The sequence below is a fragment of the Nasonia vitripennis genome, chromosome 3 (assembly GCF_009193385.2).
Source record: "Nasonia vitripennis strain AsymCx chromosome 3, Nvit_psr_1.1, whole genome shotgun sequence".
NCBI classification, from domain to species: domain Eukaryota; kingdom Metazoa; phylum Arthropoda; class Insecta; order Hymenoptera; family Pteromalidae; genus Nasonia; species Nasonia vitripennis.
The window spans coordinates 10,131,049-10,151,505 of NC_045759.1; the positions used below are offsets into that span (position 1 = coordinate 10,131,049).

A 20,457-nucleotide genomic window follows, 5' to 3' on the forward strand; every position below is an offset into this window, starting at 1 on the left:
AAATTAAACTGATCCAATCATAAATCACATTATTTAGGAGAGTGAAGTAACAGCTTACAAATTACAAGCTGAAATGCAAGAAGCGGAATTTTTAGTAATGCGTGAAGCAGAACGAAACTACCTCCAGCAGATTGAAAATCTATCGACCGAAATTTATCAACTACGAGAAGAGAATCGGCAACTAGCTGAAAGGAATCAAAATGAAAATAATTAAGTTGAGGGAAATCTTTAATGCGTAAAGATATAGATATTTATAGATACACGAGAGGTTTTAATCATCAGAATGTCAAAAAATTGCAAATTTTCATTTGCAATTTTTTTGCAGTATTTTTCATATATAGACATGAAAATTATTGAAATATTTTATAATTGGTACTAGACTTTTGATCTGTAATTTCTCGAATTGAGCAATGCTTCAAGTCGGCCGTTGAACATAAGATTGTTTAAACTTCATTTATAATTGTTCATATCAGCTACTTTACTAGCACTGTAAATTTTAGACGTAACATTGCCGCATGATTCTTAGTAATTTTTCATTGAGAATTTGTATATTATTCCGACTCTGAATTTAACAATATAATGCTATATTTTGTAGAGTATGTGCAAATGCAAAAAGTTATAAGAAAATAATCTAAGTTTTATTTTAGTAACACTATAAAGTCTCTGTCCTGTGATTTGTATTATAAGATTGCAAACAATTGCGTTTAATCTCTCCTCATTTCCGCTGCAATTTTCTTTCCTCACAACTTCTCAATTGTTTAAATAAACTCCAACCATATCTAAAAACAAATTCCTGAATATCATTCTCAGAATAAATGATATACGCAGCGAAGCACTCGAAGCGCATGTATTCTAGTTTACAAACAACTTGTATATATCGCTATATTGTTGCTTGTTTAATTCGACAATAATATTACAAACGCTATTTCAAAACCATGACATATAAAATTTACTTAGTTGACACTAGTGCATCTATGGCCTTATTTTGGGGAGAACCATAGGCAGAATATAGCAGCTAAGCCAGAGCGTATCAGAGCAAGACAATGTACACGGACTTAATTTTCCCAAAGTTTATACAATTAAAGTAGTCTTTGAAATTTTGACGCATTCATTGTTTCATGTTAAAATTAGACTGTTCATTATTTAAATAGTTTTTGTTGATGACCATAATATAAACCACGAATGTCGATATTTTAACATTACGTGTACTGGATACCTTCTCTCCTATTCGAATTGTGTAACCATTTGGGCAGTAATTTTGCAACTGTAGTGATGCAGTTGGTGACCGTGATGTGTCCAGCCAGACGCAATGTTTTGAATATTTTAGTACGATAAAAACGAAATTAAAAGTAATAAAGTTTTGTTTTTTCGACAGAGTGAGAGGTGTGTCAAAGTGGTCTGTTTTATTCTTTGAGAATTAAAGAACTCTGTTAAGATGGACAACACGTTACCGAATTTCAAAGTCGGCGAGGCTGTGTCGAACATCTTTCAAAAGAAAGACGTCGTGATTCTTGATGACAGCGATTCATCTATTGTGGTTTTGGCTAGAAACGTTATAGGATCCTTCCAAGATTTGACGTCCAACGACGAGAAAGTGCAACGATGTAATTCGGATGTAAGTAAACAAATTAAAATTAATTTTGAAAACGTAGTTACGATATACTTCATATAACAAGTGCATTTTCTGTGTGAGCAGGATCAACCTTCGATTTCGTCTGATCTAAGTAACTTAATTGGGGTAGAACAAAAATTGCACCAGGTACTAGAAGAAAACAATAAGTTAAAGAAAATTCTTGATAAAAGCGAAACTGTCATGCAGCAGAATTTGGACAGAATGAAAGCATTGCAAAAGGATTTTATGACCCTCTGTCAGGATCACAATCATAAGTACATGCAGTCAAAACAATTCATTGATCAGATGAAAGCGGAGAACGCACTTTTACGCGTGAGTATCATCAAGCGTGATGTATTTCAAATATGGGTAAACAAACAGAACGATGTAATATTCTACTCATCAAATTTTTAGGATCTAGTACGTAATCAACCGACAACATCAGTTTCAGTGCCCGAAGTTGTCGCGAAATCAAGCAGTCTCAATACATCGACATATTTGAGTGCATCCATCGAAAAGGAACCTTCTCTCGCACAAAACAATTCATTGACCAAGACAATCGAAATATTCCCGAGTAGAATGCGAGACTCCTCATTGGATAACAATATGATGGTCGTCTCTCTGAAGACTGATGAGACGACCCACCTACCGAATGTAGAGATGCAATCCAGTAGTATGGAAAGTGGATTGGTAAATGTGCTCGTCGATACTCAAATACCTGCCACGGAGACACAGTGTGTAACTACCGCGACAGAAACCCCATCAATGGTTATCCATCCGAATTTAACTCAGAATAAGATCCTTAGTCTTGCTGATGTAAACATTGAGCTGCAAAAAATGATAGAACAAAACAAGGTACTCATGGAACAATCTGAGAAATTAATGGTCTGTCAAAAGGACGTTATATCGCCAAGTAATGATCAAAGTAAAAAAGTCATGCAAGGAGAAAAACGAATGGATCAGTTAATAGCAAACGATTTTTCAAATGTAAGTTGATTTAATCAAGCTGTTTATTTTTATAGAGATAAACTGATCATATCAACAATATTATACTTTTTACCATGTTTAGGATATAGCATCCGAGAACAACGCTTCTCATACAGAAAAAAGGAACTTGACTCAAGAGCGAGAAAGTTGGCCAAAATTGAAAATACCATCAGCAAATCATGTTTTTTTACAAGTATGTATATCAAATCAAGTTTATTATTTCCTCGGATAGGTATACAAATATAAAACAAATTGTACCTCTTACAATTTTTAGGGCACGGAAAAGGAAAAAATAAAAACCAGTGACACTGTGGTATTAGAAAAAAAGAGGGAAAAGTTATTTGAAGCAGAAATTAAAAAAACAATCAAAAGTACAACTGCTGAACAAAAAATTGGCATAATACATAAGAAAGAAACAGCAGTTCAGAATCAATTGCAGAGAATTAAAATAAATCAGGACAAACGTTTGCAGAATATAAGTGAATCGAATACCCCAGTCGAACTATCGACGCTTGTGGAGGAAGTTTTAGTGCTCCAAGAACAATACACTAAACTAACGAAAAATCTCGATGAAAGCAACACTTTTTACACATCAAAGGAAGATTTGTCACGAAAGCGAAAGAGCCTCGAAGAATCAAGAAAACTACTTGACGATGAAATAAAGTCTCATGAAGAAGAGCGTGAAGCTTTGACAAAAGAAAATGCTTTGCTGAAAAGTAAATGTGATGCGTTAGAAGTTGATGTAAAAAATTTTTATACGGAACTGACAAAGTCCCATAAAATGATTACAAACCTTCGTAAAGAGATTACCGAATTACAGAAAACTGTAAGTTCGAATTTATATTAAATTATCTTTTTCACGCTAATCTAAAAACAAAAATTTGTTAAACTAATATCTTGACACTTGCTTAAATAGTAAATTGTATGTTTTAACAGGCGGGTACAGTTGATGTTTACAAATTTAAAAATAATGCACAAGCGAAAGATATATTACAGATGTTAGAAGCTGAACCAAATTACTTAAAAGAAATAGAGCGCTTGTCAAATGAAATTGAAAAACTTCAAAAATAAAACTTGTTTAAGAACTGATTCGTAAAAAGTTTATAAATAATTAATGACTAATCAAAACATTAATTTAATCTTTACGTATTGTGTCATATTTTATAATGTTAACTTAAAGATCAATCATGATTAATTATATTTTGTAATTTTTTGTTTGAAGAATTTCACAGTTTTAAAAGATCACAAGTTTTATTTCAATAAATAGAGATATGTAGAAATAAAATTAATTTGTTCTTATTTTCATAGTAATGCATACCCCAATCTTTTACGGACTACGAAAATTCATGTAAATCAAAGTTCCATCAAGCTTTAAAATTTACCAATATCTGTTTGCAACTGCAGAGTTAAAAACTAGTTGCTTAAAGTAATAGTGCCGATTTATTCAGCAACTGCGTGACAATCATAAGACATATGCAATTATTTCTTTTATAATGTAATAATAACTTTTAACATACTTCATAAATCAGCACTATATATTTTTAATTAGTAACTTTGTTGTTTCTAAATCGTTTCTTCAGTCTCGCTTGCCGATATACGTATACTAAATTCACCTATGAATATAAGATTTTTAATTCTTAATCTTATCCTTAAAATTTTTCATGAATATGGCAAAGTATTATTTTGTTATTATTTAAGCAGAGTTATGGTTTGCGAACGAATTTCAGCCACATAGAATTTTATAAAATTTCAGTATGTTACAAATGAAACACGAGGTACCTAATTAAATTTTGTTTAATCGACAGAAAGTGATGTACGAGAAAGGGGCCGATTTCATTTTTTAAGAAGAATCAAAATAATAGGTCAAAATGGATGCTGTGTTGCCGAATTTCAATGTTGGTGAAGCCGACATTCTTGACGAAAACGAGTCATCTTCTATGGTTTTGGCCAGAGAAATCACGGAATCTTTGGAAAATTCAAGACCCCACGAGAAGGAAGAATTGCATGACGATTCTGAAGTGAGTATACAATACAATTTTTATACATTGATTTATAAAACATCAAGTTTGAAATATATTTTAATTAATTTTTAGACCATGGAACAAAATCAAACGCGAAACTGCGTTGATGAGTTGCAGTCTCCATCTGTTTCAAAGTGTAAAGACTTTGAAAGCGCATCGGACACCATTGATACATCAGCAGTCTCCAATGAATCTACGAATAAAGAACGATCCCTTGCACAAAACTATTTATCAGCAAATGCATTGGACAACGCGGCGATACTTTCTTTAAAAAGTACGAAGATAATCCAAACACCGATGGCCGAGATGCAGTGCGCCAATATGGAAAGTGCGACAATAGCCGCATGCGTTGATACTCAAACGCCTGCCACAGAAGTCCAATGCGCAAGCACCGAAACGGAAAAACATTCAATCAAGTACCTTATTGATAAAAAAGCTCTGCTCATTGATGAAATCGCAAAAATAATGATTGAGATTCGTGCATTGGATCAGGATAAAGAAAAAGTTGAAAGTGAAGACAAAGAATGTCAAGAAGAAGCTTGCAATGCAATAAACTGGGTACTAGAAACAGAGATTCCGGAAAGGTGGAAGCGATCAACGAGAAAATTTGAAGACATGAAAGCCAACATTAACAAGTTACGCACAGACAAAAATGATTACTTAACGAGAATCGAAAAAATAGAAAGTTTGCTTGACGATGAAAAGAAATCACACGAAAAACAGCTTGAAACGTTGGTAAGAGAGAATACTTTCTTAAAAAGTAAATGTGATAAGTTAGAAATGGATCTCAAAGATTGTAAGACGAAGCTTATTATCTCGTACAAAAGAATGTCAAAGCTTCGCAAACAGATGCCCGAATCAGAAGATGTTGTAAGTTGAAATATTAATTAAATTAGTTTGTAATGTTTCAAAACTTAATTTTTCATTGATTATTGCAGTCTTTTAATAAAAAAGCTCAACTAGCAAAGTCAAGAGCTGAAAAACTAAATGTTTCACCTTCTCTTCGTAAGGATGAAAAATTAAATGAGACTAAAGATACAAGAAAACCAGCGAAACTAAGAGAAGTGTCCTTTTCAGAAGAAGGAAAAACCAAAGCTTATTACGAAAAGGTACGCAGTGTTATATATAAGTTAAAATTTACATTAAATTAATGCTATAGTTTCGCCTTAAATTAATCTAATTTTTTTAATGATGATTACAGCGACCTTCCATTAAAAAAAGTCGCTCAACAAAGTCGAAGGCTGCTAAGCCAAATGTGTCACCATCTCTTCAAGAGGATGTAAAGTTACGCGAGACTGAAAATGCATGTGAATCGACGGAAATAGTCCAAAGGACAATTTCAGAAGAACAGGGCAAAGCTGGAATTCTTCTTAAAACGGTTAGCAGTTTAAAAAATCGAGTTAATCCTTTAGTTTGATTTATTAATTTATTTCAGAACTTACTAAATTTTTTATCGATAATTACAGTTACCTGCCCATGAAAAAAGTCAATCAAGAGCATCGAAGGTTGGTAAACGAAACGTGTCATTTTCTCTTCCCAAGAACACAAAGTTAAATGAAACTGAAAATGCATGTAAAGTCAAAACTGAAACTCTGTATGAGAAGATCCACAATGTTTTAAACGAATTTACTCCACAAGAGACTGATGCTTTTATTAATCAAGTACGAGAATTGGAAATTGATACATTGGAAAGACTCCAGGGTGTCATTGATTTAGTGTTTAAAAAGGTTTACATTTGAAACGATAAATTTACTTAATCTTCATTATGCATTAATTATTTAATTATGTATTTATATATTTTGCAGGTTGTCGATGGACCTTATTACGCTATTGCATGTGCTTTAACGTGTAAAGAACTATCTAATACGGAAGTTATGAGTGCTGCTGATGATTCTAGTCCAACAAATTTTCATAAGCTTTTTTTGAATCGTTGCCAGGCTGAATTTGAAAAAAAATGGACAGTTGATAAAGATATTTATAATATAAAGCTGAGAGAAATAGACGAATGCACAGATCTCGAAAAAAAGATAGAGCTTCGAATTAATTTTGAGCTAGAAGAGTGCAGACTGCGTCTAAGATCTATTTGCAATATTATTTTTATTGGCGAAGTGTTTAAGCATGATATGCTTACTTGCGAAACTATGCACCAATACATTCGTCATTTATTAACTGAAGTAGACGATATGAATCTTGAATGTTTGTGTCGATTATTATTTAGTATTGGCAAAGTCTTAGAAGCTAAAGAAGTCGATCTATCTAATTATTTTATACAAATGCAACAAATCGCAAATGATAAAGACAAAATAAGTTCAAGAATTCGATTTATGCTTCAAGACGTAGTTGATCTAAAGATGAATAAATGGATACCAATTCAAAAATAATGGATGAAACTCAAAAAAAGAAGAATCTTCACAAACAAACGAAAACAAAATGTTAAGTAAAAATTAGTTAAAGTAGAAAAGGCAAATCCAAGCTAGCTGGTATATGGATGTCAACCAAACGTTTTAATCGCTAGAATAAGTTTTTCAGAATTATTCAATAATTTTCGCACACGTCACAATTACTTTTAAAATAGTACATTACGATACGTGTGACTTAAATGGTTCTGTTTTACACGGCGCAGTTAGCACCCAAGTGCAGCGAGGGCGCTAAGCGCCGTGTAAAACTGAACCATTTAAGTCAAGAGTATCGTATAAAATTTTATAGCACAGACTGCTAAAATCCGCAAGTCTCGCCTATTCGTGACTAAAGTAGTCCTTATTTGCACCGTGAAGTTAGCGCACGAGCGTAGCGAGTGTGATAAACACGGTGCAAAAAAGGACTGCTTTAGTCACAGATAGGCGTGACTTAATAGCGGATTTTAACCACACTGTTCTATAAATAAAAATTGAATACATCTATTATTTAATAAAACACAATTTTTTTTTATATTTTTGATAATTATCGATTTAAAATTTTGACAGCCTAGTACAGATGATGCTCATAAAGCCTAAAACGATGCACAGAAAATATAGGGATTTTTCAATGAAAATCAGGCAATAAGGAGAATGTTTTCGAACGTTTAAAAAAACAAGTCTGATTTGATAGATTTGTAATCTATTGTTCATTTTCTGTTCAATATTCAATGATATAATTTTCAATGAAAATCAGGCAATAAGGAGAATGTTTTCGAACGTTTAAAAAAAGAAGTCTGATTTGATAGATTTGTAATCTATTGTTCATTTTCTGTTGACTGTCTCAAGATATTTTTATTGATCTTTGACTACGATATTTTACATTCGCAATGTATTATATTTCATTTGTGTTAATATTCCAGATATTGATCATATCAACGAATACTTGTATTTTTCATGTTTCATTACTATTTGACTACGTTGTTACTTAGCTCTCTACTTGTACGAAACTATAAGTTTAATAAATCGACATGATGAAAAAAATAATAGTTTTCTTATACATAATAACGCACATCCTAACCTTCATAGAGCTCGTAAAATCATCTACGAGAACAGATCTAAAAAATAGTCGATGAGAATGAAAGTGAAAATGAAATTTTGTAATTTGTATAAAATACTTTATAATTTATTAGTAATAGATTACCGATCTTTAATATTTCTTGATTAATTGTACAAATCCGAGTATAGATATCGAAATCTTATATAAATATAATGCAAAAATTGATGAATATTTGATGAATTGATTGTCTAGTTTATAGTAAGATCAATGTACAATCATATTGTTATTTGTGGGACATTGGGTCCTTTTCTATTCAAGTTGGCTAAGGTAGTTCGTCTCAAGAACGATTTGTTCTCGCGTTTGGCCTATTAGCTGCCAGATGAGTTATACATATATACTACACGATGAAAACGAAGTACAAAGTATTAAAATGTTATTTTTTTCGACACAGGTTGGCGTGTAAAAAAGGTCAAAGGACTCAACCAAAATGGACGATAAATTACCGAACTTCAAAATCGGCGAAGTTGTCCTAAATGCCGATAAAAAGAACGACAGCTTGGTTCATTTAGATGACAGCGATATATCTTTTGTGGTTTTGGCCAAAGACATCAGCAGGGGATCTTTGCAAAATCCAACGCCCAACAATGAGCAAGTGTTGCAATTGAGTTTGGACGTAAGTGAACAGGTTAAAATTTATTTTTGAAACGTAGTAAAAATGAATTTCATGCAACTTAAACGCGTTTTTTTTTTGTAAGCCGGATCAACATTCGATTTTGTCTAGCGTAAAGCAAAATCTGGCTCCGAACGAGCGAAATGTAGCACAATGCGATTTGAACGTGCGTAAACAAATTAACATTGTTTTATAAAACATCGAATTCAAAATATACTTAATGTGATATAATAGACGCCTTTGTAATTTTAAATGTGCAGAAACAAACAGTTTCTTTGAGAGTAAGTCATATCAGGAGAATAGAAAGCCGGTTACTCCAGATGGAAGAAGAGAACGCGAAGCTCAAGAAAATGCTCAAAGAGAGCGATGCCGCGAAGAAACAGCAGTTTGAAGAAGTAGAAGCATGGCAAAAGGAAATTATGTCGGTCTGTCAGGATCACAACCAAAAGTTCCTGCAGATGAAAAAATTGGTAGATCGGATAAGAGTGGAGAACGATTATTTACGCGTAAGTATCAATATGGTTTTCGTTGATGGATAAAAAAACATAACGACAATGTGTTTCATAAAATTTTGAAGTCCTAACTTATTATAAAATCAATTGCAGAATTGCGGTAAACTGCAGTCTCTGACAGCATCAACAGCCTTGAGCGCATCTACTGCTAACAAACAACCGCTCGTACAGAAGAGTACCAAGACGACTCAAACACCAGTTGTAGAAACGCAGAGCATTAATGCCGAAACAGAGATAGGATCGACGATGATTCATTCAAGTTTGAATGTGAGTCAGAGCGCGAAGCCTGCTGGCACGAATAAGAGACTGATGAAGTTTTTAGAAAATATGAGAAAGCTTCAGGAAGAGTCTAAAGAAGTAACTGAGCATCATAAAGACGATATGTTGGTATGTTAGGATCACACACAAAACGTTGAGAGAGAATAACTTTTCAAGCATGAGTTTGTTGAATCATATTTATTTAGGTGGGTAAACCAAGCATAATCATAATATTATACTATTTACCGTGTTTAGGCCGTACCAATTGAGAGCGACGCTTCGCATGTGGAAAAAAGAAACTCGGCTCAAGAGGGAGAAATGCTCAATTAATTAAAAAAATTACTTGACGATGAAAGAAAATTGCACAAAGAACAGGGTGAAGCTGTGGCCGAAGAGAATATTTTGCTAAGAAGTAAATGCGATACGTTAAAAATGGATCTCAAAGATTGTAACACAAAGCTTATAGATTCGCAAAGATCTATTACGGAGCTTCGCAAACAGATTACCGAATTACAAAATGCTGTAAGTTAAAGGATATATTTGATTTAATATACGTTTGATAATTAGTTGTATTTGCTAGCGTCATTAGAAGGGGCCGCGGATATGCGAGGGGGCGAAAAGTAAAGCAGTGTTAGGCGGTTGCATCAATCTGTCCGGGTAATTTTGTATTTTTAATGATTGCGCATATAGAAGGATAGTCTCTTGGAAATCAAAAATACTTTTTGCGTATGACTTCTTTATCAGCTGGCTCTTGACGTGAGTTTTCGTAACTAGCAAGTTTTTCTCACGTCGCAGGACGAGACTTCAGTCGAATGCGGGAGTCAAAGAATCCCCACGCAAAGGTAGTAAGGATGTTCCCATATTAATTCAAAGCGGATACATGCCGTTTTACTGCTCAAAAAATCGACAGTCCATTGCTTCATTTCCTCGACTATGGGTTGTAATAAGATAAAAGAAAATTAAGATATTTACTTCCTCAGCTTAGAAATACTTGCAACTACAAGCGTAAACTATGATTTTGTACCCACTCTCTAATTATAAATAGATATAACAAAACCGAATCCTTGAACATCTAAGCTTGAGCTTACCGTTATTTTTTATGATTACAGATACGTTGCAATAAAAAAACAGCTAGCGATCCAGATGTACAGAAACCAAAAAAACTTGTACAAGGAGCCTTCTCACAAGAAGGAGCTAAAACTGAAGCTCTGTATAAGAAGATTCACGATTTTTTAAATAAATTTCCAGCTCAAGGGATTGATACTTTTATTAATCAATTACACGAATTGGAAATTGATTCACTGTAAAGACTCCAGGGTGTCATTGATTTGGTGTTTGAAAAGGTTTACATTTGGAATATCGAATCTACGTATCCTTTCTTGTACATCAATTATTGAATATTGTATTTGTATATTTTGCAGTAAAGAACTATCTAATACAGAAGTTGCAAGTGCTATTAACAATTGTAGTTCAACAAATTTGCGTAGGTTTTTTTTTAAATCGTTGCCGAACTGAATTTGAAGAAAATTTTACAGTTAAAGAAGATACTTACAATAAAAAGTTGAGGGAAATAGACGAATGCGCAGATCTAAAAATACAGAAAGAGCTTCAAATTGATTTTGAAGAAGATTTACGTAGAAAGCGTCTAAAATCCCTGGCATTATCCTTCTTATTGGTCATTTATTATTTTTTAGATACTATTTATCTAAAAAATAATAAATGGATTGGGTGGAATGCATATCTAAGATTATTGATGACATTTAACACATTGCAGAGCAAATAATGTATAACTGATTCTTTTACAAAACAATAAAAAATCGATTCAAATCTTACTGCTGTTAAAATCAGTAAGATTTCAAATTTTTTATTCTCAAGACAACACTAAATACTTTCTTAATTAATTATGGACATAGCGTACCAAGAAAGTCATGCCACGCTCTAAAATCTTCGAAAACTCTTCACACTTGCAGGAGCGCAGTCAAAAAATAGCTCTTCCAAATGATCGTGCATCATAGAAGACTACCTTTCTCATTTCCTCTGCCCGATTTTCCCCAATTTCCTCTCTGGACAGTGTCCTGCAATCTCGCCTATTCAGCAGAAGCAAGAAGCGATAGAAGAGCCAGCCACGCCGTCACGATTTACGGGACACCTCGTAAATCAGTCGCTCGCATAGGTGTACGCGCGTGTTGTGTGTCCGAGGAGAGGAATATACTTACCCACGTGCTCGACGGATTCCTCCAGGTTTTCACGAGACGGCGCGCGTGTCTCGGATTTTTACTTCGCGCGTATTTTACGGTAGGTGCCGTTGAAAAAAAAGCTGTCTAATAAGCCGCCGGTTTTGATTTTCGTTTAACCGCTGTCCGACGAAAGAAAGGAGGAATCAGTTCCTTCAATTTCGTGTTGTCACCGCGAACCCGCTCTGGACCTCTCCCTTGCATTTGCGTGAATAGAATTTTCTAATTTCAAGCGAAGACTATTCGGTTCCTCCAGATCGAAATTTTTGCCACAAGCAGTGCGCAGGAAGAAAGGACTTGGCGGCACGTCACATGAAGAAGTCAATCAAGCTTAGATCTCCCGAAAAATGTTCCGATCTTTTCTGCGCAATCTTCGGCGCGGCGCGTAGCCTCCCTTTAATTAGCGCGTCCGGCTTTTTTTCCGCGGACCGATTATGAACTGCCCCGAGTTCTTTATAGATGCCGATAAGGGGAGCACGCGGCGGTCGCCGTTAATTATTATTTGACTGTCCGGCGGTCTTGAAATACGGCCTCGGGCAATTATTTCGGAATTAATTTTTTACCTTTTCCTGGCGTATTTCATCCGCTCTCGCGGGTTTCGTGCATCATCCATACCGTACACACGCGCAAGATTTACTCGTGTCCGGTTTGAATTGTAATTTCGAATCAAAATTCCCGCCGTATAACAATCGTACAAAACACAACGGTATTATGAGCAAAACGTATAAATTCCGAAAATAAAAATCCTCGCCGTAAAGGCAGAAATGAAAAAGCTCTCGTAATACCCCTCGCTATTTGTTATAATCGTCGCTCTCTCTTGCGCTCGCGCGCGAGAAACAACAACGCGCGAAGATTTATCCGTAATAACTCTAATGTCGGGCCCCGCAAGGAAGAGGCACCGAGAGCCATACGCTGCTCTGCTGCTGCTGCTGCTGCTGCTCATTTTCGTCGCGGACAGTTCCTTTTACGACGGCAAATTGGCCGCGCGAGTGTGTTGCCGCTGGCGGAAATCCACGATGAAAATCGAAGGAAGGCGCGCCTGGGATCGTAAAGTCATTGCGCCTCTGATGACTTAAGTGTCGAGGCTGTATGCGTTTGCTCGCTCCTCTCTTTTTCGGGAGGGAATCGGTTGATTGCGTTGTGTGCTCGCGCGGAAGGAAAAACTGCGCGCACGCGATATTCGCCTCGTTTTTATGGGACGTGTGGCCTAGTTGACTCGAGTGGACGTCGTTGGTCTAAGTAATTTATTGTTTGCATACACTTGTGGCGAAAAGAAAGTGTTTATGGGGGGGGGGGTATTTTTGAGACATGTTAGGATGCACAAATTAGCATATAGTTAACGAGTTTAATTGCTGTCTCATTACATTACTCTGACTCACGAGAGCGTCGTGGCTCGACTGTACGTTCGAAAGCTCGAAACTCACCTGAAACAAAAAAGAAGAACGTCGAATGTTAATTTCAAGCAAACAATGGAGCACAGACTAGAATAACAATAGATCTACACACGCGTATTCTTCGCAGAATTTGCAATATAAATCCTGATTTCAAATGGTACACATTTTCGAGTAACACGAGCGCAAGAGCGACTACAACCGTTGTGCGCGCGCCTAACGGTTTTTCTCAATTCAAATTATTTCCGTTCGCTTTTATGAAGTAGCATAAATAGCGTCAGTTTATTAGCATGGAAAACACGAGTGTGCGTCTTCCGAGAAAACGAACGTAACGAACTTTGTTACTCAAGGCAAATATCATCTTAGTTAAAGCAAATCAAACCCATGTCGACTCGCGTCAATTACATTATTGTAGCCGTTGCTCGAAAAGTTTTGAAGAAGCGGCTCCGACCGGCCATTAGGCAGTTCGCGAAACGAACGGCCTGCCACTGTAATTTTCGGGAAAAAAACACGCCCGGCTGCAAAGTCTCCCCACTCATTTCGATTCGCCTCTTCTCTGCCTTCCATATACACTATACCATATAGGTATGTGCGCATAAGCAGCTGCAGATTTGATCTTCCTTCTACTCTAGCCAACAATACTGAAATCGAAAAATTCTCTGCCTGCGATTGCAATTTTCTCGATTACCACTGCATATAAGCCCGCAAGAAGAAACAGTCCTCGCGCAATCAAGCTAAGTGACGCGGTAACCATACGCATTATAGTCCTCCGCTAATGCGCCCCAGGGTGTATTAAAAAGCTCCCTCTCAATCTGCAGTAATTTTGCAAAACTACGGCGGGGAAAAATTGCCTATACAAAAACAGAAGCATCGGTCTGATAGGAGCCAGAGGCGGTCGACCCTATACGCGTATACGTGTACCTGCATACAGCTAGTTCAACGCTTCGAGCGCAGCCTTGACCCGGGACGATGCTGCGGCGACCTTCGCCACAGGCGCGAGCTGCGAGCGAGAGAGAGAGAGAGAGAGAGAGAGAGAACTATGCCTTCTTGGTCAAGGCGGACTTCAAAGAGCCCGCAGCCTTGCCCTTAGCCGTTCCCTCTCTCTCTCTCTCAGTGCCTGCGAGGCTATCGATACATCCTGTTTGCTCCTCTTGCGTTGGGCAAAAATTCTTTACGAGCTTTCGACGGCTCGAAGTTTTATGCCAGTGTCTATATACACCGCGCGCCTAGCCGCTATCGCTCGCGGATCTCGAATGCGCGCTACCGAGCCGCTTCGACACGAACGTAAGTATATACGATCCTCGTTGTTGCATCGTATATTGTATACGCAATAATAACGCTATATTCGTAAAAATAGTCCAGACGAAATAATTTACCTCCGAGTCGTTCGACGAAAGCTCAGGTATAAGCAAGTGTGTAACGCAGCCAATCGATAACTCACAATTTGAAGCCAGGCGAGTACACATGGAGCACCGAAAATACAAGTATAAATCCCGCTCGGCCGGCATTAATCAGGGTTTAGCGAGAGCTCGCCTCTCTCCAGCGCGCATTTTCTCACACGACGCGCTGTGTCAATGTCAGGAACACTCCCCGGGCATTCATACATAGCGCGCGCACCCTGCGCGATATCTCCGCGCGCGCTCGAGGGTTGCTGCGCGTTATATGCACAAAGCCGCGGCGAACGTAGCATGTATCGGAAAGAGGGATGGAGAGAGAGAGAGAAAGACATAGAGAAATCGCGTATATACTATATATATATATATATATAGTTGCAGGGGAGCGCGTGAATTATGGCGCCTTTGCTATGTGTGTGTGCTCTGCTACGGAGAGCAGGCCTCGATATCCTGGAAATAACGAGCGAATGGGGCTGTACGTGCAGCAGGGCTTTTTCAGTCTCTCTCTCTCAGTTATGCTTTTGGGAGAAAAAATACGCGAAGGGGGTGCTTTTTGCACGACGAGGTTTTACGACTGTTCTCTCTCCGGAGCTTTTGTAATTAGGTGCGTTGTTGTTCGTCGCGCTGCGACACTTGTTCGAGAGAGAGAGAGAGAGAGAGAGAGAGAGAGAGAGAGAGAGAGAGAGAGAGAGAGAGAGAGAGAGTATCGAAGCCCAGACGCATTACTATTAATTAAGGGTATCGAGTTGGATTGTTGTACCGGTTATTTTGCTGATACAATAAATGCAGTTTTAAGAGCGGGGATCACGTATACACTGTAATTGCGTCGTGATTATTTTTATCGGCGATCGCGCGACTTTACTGCATAAGCGTCCAACTGAAACATACACTCGATCCGTTGTATACGAAGTCGTTAATTAACTAATTAAGAGAAATATTCTCGTATCATTCGGCATAAAATTCTAGGTAGTAAACGCGAAAACGAACGTAAAGTCGCAGCTGCGTAAAATCCCACGATCTCGCCTGTGCATACCTATAATGTCATAAAAACGATGATAACCGTGTACTAATGAAATGTTTCGAAAATCTTGCCGCCTATTACAATCGACGAGGTCGCTCGGAGTTTATCATCGTCCGGGCAGATTTACGCGACTTAGAGCACCTCGCCATATGTCGCCGGATCCACCGGCGTAAATCTCGAGACTCTACTCTCGGGGCAAAAAAAGCGGCGATTTAAAGGGTTATCCGTTAAATTTTTATCTCCTCCACTAACTCACTCGCTGATTATAATGACGAGCCTCTCTCTCTCTCTCTCTCTCTTTCTCTTACTGTCTCTTCGAGCGAGCGCAATTAAAAATGCAAATAAAGTTCCGCAGCGCGTCTATAATCATTCGGGTTCATTACTATACTCTCGTCGTCGTCGTCTTCAGAACGGGAACGTGTATCGATTGGAAGCTCCGAATGAGCGTGTCGTCGCGGCGCCGAGAGGGAGAGAGAAAAGAAGCGACGAAGAATGCGGAAAGACAAAAGCCGGCTTTTCTATGCAAAGACGAGTGCGTGTACGGATGGAATGATCGGGGGCCGGGAGGGAGGATGGATAGTGCATTATACAAGACGACGACGGCTCTATTACATGCGAGAGGGGGCTGCGCGCCGCGGAAATAATGAACGCCAGCTGCGGAGCATTTCGTCGCGGAAACAATTAAATGCATATAGATGGGTGTTTATTTCGTGAGCATTGGGCTTTCAACCGTTTTCAAAACGCCGTTTTCATTCGCGTTGAAAAATATTAGCATATACCTTGCGGTCGGCTACACCATCCGGTGCGTACAAGCACACCGAGCCCACGAGGGGGAGACTCGTACGGCTTCGAATTTTCAAGCTTCCGCAAGCTCGATTAAGCTCGCTCCGCGAGAAGCCGTTAAGGCGCTCGTTATACCTCCACCCTGCAACCTTTATATCCGTTTTCATGGCGGACGAACTTAGCAGCGCTAATTCTTCGATTGTAACGGCCGGCTGATCCGACCGGAAGAAGAACTCGCTCTGTGTCTCTGTAGCCTTTGTATCTACATGTGTACAGCAGGTTACAAGCGGCAACGGGAGAGAAAAATACGCGGCATTGTTGCGGGGCATACAGAGAGAGAAATAGAGAGGAGGCAGTAGAAAAATAACGTACTGCCGAGCTTTCAAAAGCGACGTTTCAATTTGTCTATAGTCCGAGTCCCAATCGAGGAGAAAGGAAAAATAAAGGATATTTGGCAGGGCTCGGCGCGGAAAAGAGTGCAGAAAGAAAGTGAAAAAAAAGAATGCGTATACACCGGCTGATTGAAAGAGCCGTCGTGTGTATGCGCGCGACTCTCTCTCTCTCTCTCTCTGTTCTTGTGTAAATTGAAGGGAAAATCTATTCAACGCTAGCTTTTTGGTGAAAAATGTATTTTTCTTCGATTTGGGGAGAAAAATTGTACACAGCAAACAAAGCAATCGTCAGAGACAGTGAGAGCTATACGTCCTCGGCCGTAAAACCGAAGTAGAAAAAGCCGACGTTCGGTAAGACGCTCCAGCCGCGCGGCATCATCACTCTCCTCCGGTACTACACTATATACACACACAAGGGCGCGAAAATGTCGCGACATCTGCTGCCGCCCTCTCTCGCAAATTATTAATCCTGTCAGAAGTAGTAAATCGCGTCTGCTGCTACTGCTGCAAAGGCGGGCTGCTTTGATTTAACGCCCTTACACTTCCTTCCTTCCTCTCTCTCTCTCTCTCTCTCTCTCTCTCTCTCTCTCTCTCTCTCTCTCTCTCTCTCTCTCTCTCTCTCTCTCTTACGTGTATGTGTTTTTAGAGCCGATATTCCGAAATCGTTTAGCCGCGGAAGCAGCTGATTTACGATCGGGCATTATGAGCTTTGCACTTTGTCTCTGGAAAATTATCGGCGCTCAGCTCTCGTCGCTCGAGTTTTCTTTGCCGCGACGGCGAGCCGGAACTTTAGATGAAAGATTTTTCCGCGGCGAGCCGGGAAACTTGCTTAATGGTTTTTTCCGGATTTTAACTTTGTGTCCGCGCGCCTTCTATAGGTATATACAGACGAGGGGGAAAAAAATCTTAGCTCGCTAGCGGTAGTCGTCGATCAATGTGAAAAATGAAGATAGTTTACAGCACAGCCGTGTGCACCAGGCCGTCGGAACTACATAGCGCGAGAGATATATTTCCTCTTCGATTGAGCCGTTGCCCGCGCGCTTCATTCGTCAGAGAACAAAATCGAGAGAGTGCGTGTGCTTTTTTTTTTGCTTGCGCGAAATATACAAGCTCTCGTTAATTTCCGCGCGATAAAAAAGAGCGCCAACTCGTCGCGGCGTATAACGCTGTTAATAAACTACCCGTTTTAACTGACCCTATCTCCGCACCTGTGTAATGGAATTTCTGAACGCTGATGAAACGACGACCCTCGTCGCAGTTATATACAACCCCTTTTCTTCGTCAGCGGCCGTAAGCTCGTTTTCATGTTTAATTTCCAGCCGATTTAAAATCCACTCCGACCCTTTCTTTTTTTTGCCCTCGTCTCTGAAGTGCCGGCTCATCGCGCTTAATCCGAGCGAGTTACTTTATTCAAACATATTCGCGAGCGAGTAGTAGGTAGAATCGCGTGCATCTCCGTGTTCGCAGGCCATCAAGGAAGCTCGTGTCGAGCAAGGAAAAAACCGGTGTAATTGAAAGTGCGCTGCATCATCTGGTGGACAACGACTCCCACGTAAAAAGCTCAGTACTGCAGTTACAGAGCGATTCTCGGGGGCAAGAAGAACGCGCCATCCGATGATTTTCCGCTGGCGCGCGCTGCATTCATATGTGTTATACCTCTCTCTCGTGGCTCTTAGAGGCCATAAATGAAATTTAGCATCGCTAGAGAGAGAGAGAGAGAGAGCTGGTTCGAGCAATTTGAATCTCCCGCCTCTGCGTGCGTTGTAGTTCCTGTACAGCGGCGACTACCCCCTCGGGATTACCGGTTATTAAGTTTTACGCGCAAGTTTGCGCAATGGCTCTATCGGCGGCCCTTATCTTTTCGCGCGATGCTTCTACCTCCTCGTACGAGAGAGTTTCGTTCTTGTTCTTCTTCTTCTTCTTATAGGCGACGAGGAAGCGATATCGAGATTGTAATGCCGGCCGTTTGTAAGCCAGTTGTGTGCGCCGTCTGCGTACTCAACTGACGATTCTCAATTTTCATGACTCTATTTTTTCCGCGCGGATCGTTAGGAGAGAATAATGCAGGCATCTTTTTTCGTAGCGCAGTTTGATTAATTTTTCTCAATCTGCGCCGCTATGATGCATAGCCGTATAAACTGCGGCTGTGAGTAATGAAGGGCTTGATTATTTTTCCGATATGCGCAAATTAAGATTTATCACGTCGCGATATGCGTCGTATATCACATCGATAAATTCAGCATCGAAATCACGTTTCGTCGCTTCCCTTTTATAAATTCAACGACAATAATCTGACGACGAGACCACATTTCATGAATTAGATAAGATGACAGAGTGAGAGCGAAACAACTCAACGGTATGTACCATATACGACGAGGATATATAATACTTGTGGCGCAAATTGCGGGAACGAGTTTGCGCGCGCCGTGGAAACTCAATAAAGTATATTGCTTCGCTCGAAATTCGAGTACTCGGCGTAATTGAAAAATACACAAATTGAATACAAGCAAGCTGTCTGTCAATTTGAAATTTTACATCGAGTGTATATTTTGCCGGTATGTACAGCGAGGAGTATATCAATAATTAATAATTTCGCTTTGGGATTGAAAGGGGAATTTCGAGATTAATTATACAATTCACAAAAGCTTTTTGGAGATTTTCTGCTAATTTATTCAAAACGCCCACTCGCACACGCGAGAGCTAACGTAATTTTCACTCTCGCGCCGGTTATTTCGTGGCCTATATGTACTCGCTATAGCTTCATAACGGTGTGTGCGAATTTTCGTGCATATAGATTATCAAATCGTCGAAACGCAGCGGAATTCGCGGAATTCAAACCCGACCAAATTCGTTTGTTCTATATAACTGCGCGTATACGAGCAGAAATACGCTATCGCTAAAACCAAACGAATGCATTGCATTTCCACGAAGCTATACGAAATATAGACGCAATGAAAAAAAAATATATCCATATGCCTGCGGCAGAGAGAAGCCGCAAGAAAACTCATCAGGTTTCCCCGATAAATCCCCTCGCCGCCGCAAAACAAACAAAACTCGGCACACAGCACTTAAATGGTACACACCGCGCGTGTAAGCAACAAAAAGCCTCGTGATTTTATAAATACACCCGAGGAATATAATTCTCTCACTCTCTCAGGGCTGCGCATCAGAGACGCACACATACGTATACGCGCAGGTGCAGTCTCTCCTTAACAAGCGAATCCCCCCCTGAACAAGCCTCTGGCGCTTCGCGCGCGTTCCTTTATGCAAACGAGAGGCTCGTTTCTAAATTGACTCCGCCTTGGTAATTAATATCTCTCGGCGCGTTAATCCGGCGCGAGCGCGGCGAGTTCAATTTTACCCCGACCGAAAATTCGCGCCTCTAAAGAACGACCGTCTGGGGACGACTCTCTCACCGCGCTGAAATTTCCGGAAATAAATTTTGATTCGAGAGGATCGACTCACGCGTGCGATTGTTCTTTTTTTCGATAGGGTGCGCGCGTTCGATTGGCTTTATTTTTACTAATCCAGTGGGCGGCTGTTTTTGCAGCGCGGCGCGAGAATTAACCGCGTTTGATTAACAGTGTCCGAGGGATACGCGGTATAACTGTCGTGTGTTTTTTGTCGCGGTTTAATTGCGTCGGACAACAATGGGGGCTTTTATGCAGCGGCGCTGCAGGCTCGTAAAAAGCGCGCCTTTCTCTCTCGCCTGTGCGTGTGTGTTTATAA

General features: G+C 39.3%; 1 protein-coding gene across 11 annotated transcripts in view; it reads left to right on the forward strand.

Moving 5' to 3' along the window:
- LOC100114497 (ecotropic viral integration site 5 ortholog) overlaps nt 1–8,060 on the forward strand; it is a 51,007-nt gene extending 42,947 nt beyond the window's left edge. For 4 of the 11 annotated variants that reach the window (XM_031926593.2, XM_031926591.2, XM_031926590.2 and 1 more), the window contains one exon: nt 38–630. In XM_031926593.2, the coding sequence (XP_031782453.1) occupies nt 38–214 (177 nt within the window). In that variant the 3' untranslated portion in view covers nt 215–630. Of the gene's footprint in view, nt 1–37; nt 631–1,375; nt 1,616–1,696; nt 1,946–2,026; nt 2,600–2,681; nt 2,793–2,873; nt 3,426–3,515; nt 3,885–4,404; nt 4,618–4,692; nt 5,491–5,558; nt 5,730–5,821; nt 5,999–6,086; nt 6,348–6,425 lie in introns of those variants that run through there. The other 7 variants (XM_032598673.1, XM_001599443.6, XM_032598674.1 and 4 more) reach the window with 5 other exon arrangements.
- Nucleotides 8,061–20,457: the final 12,397 nt, after the last annotated feature.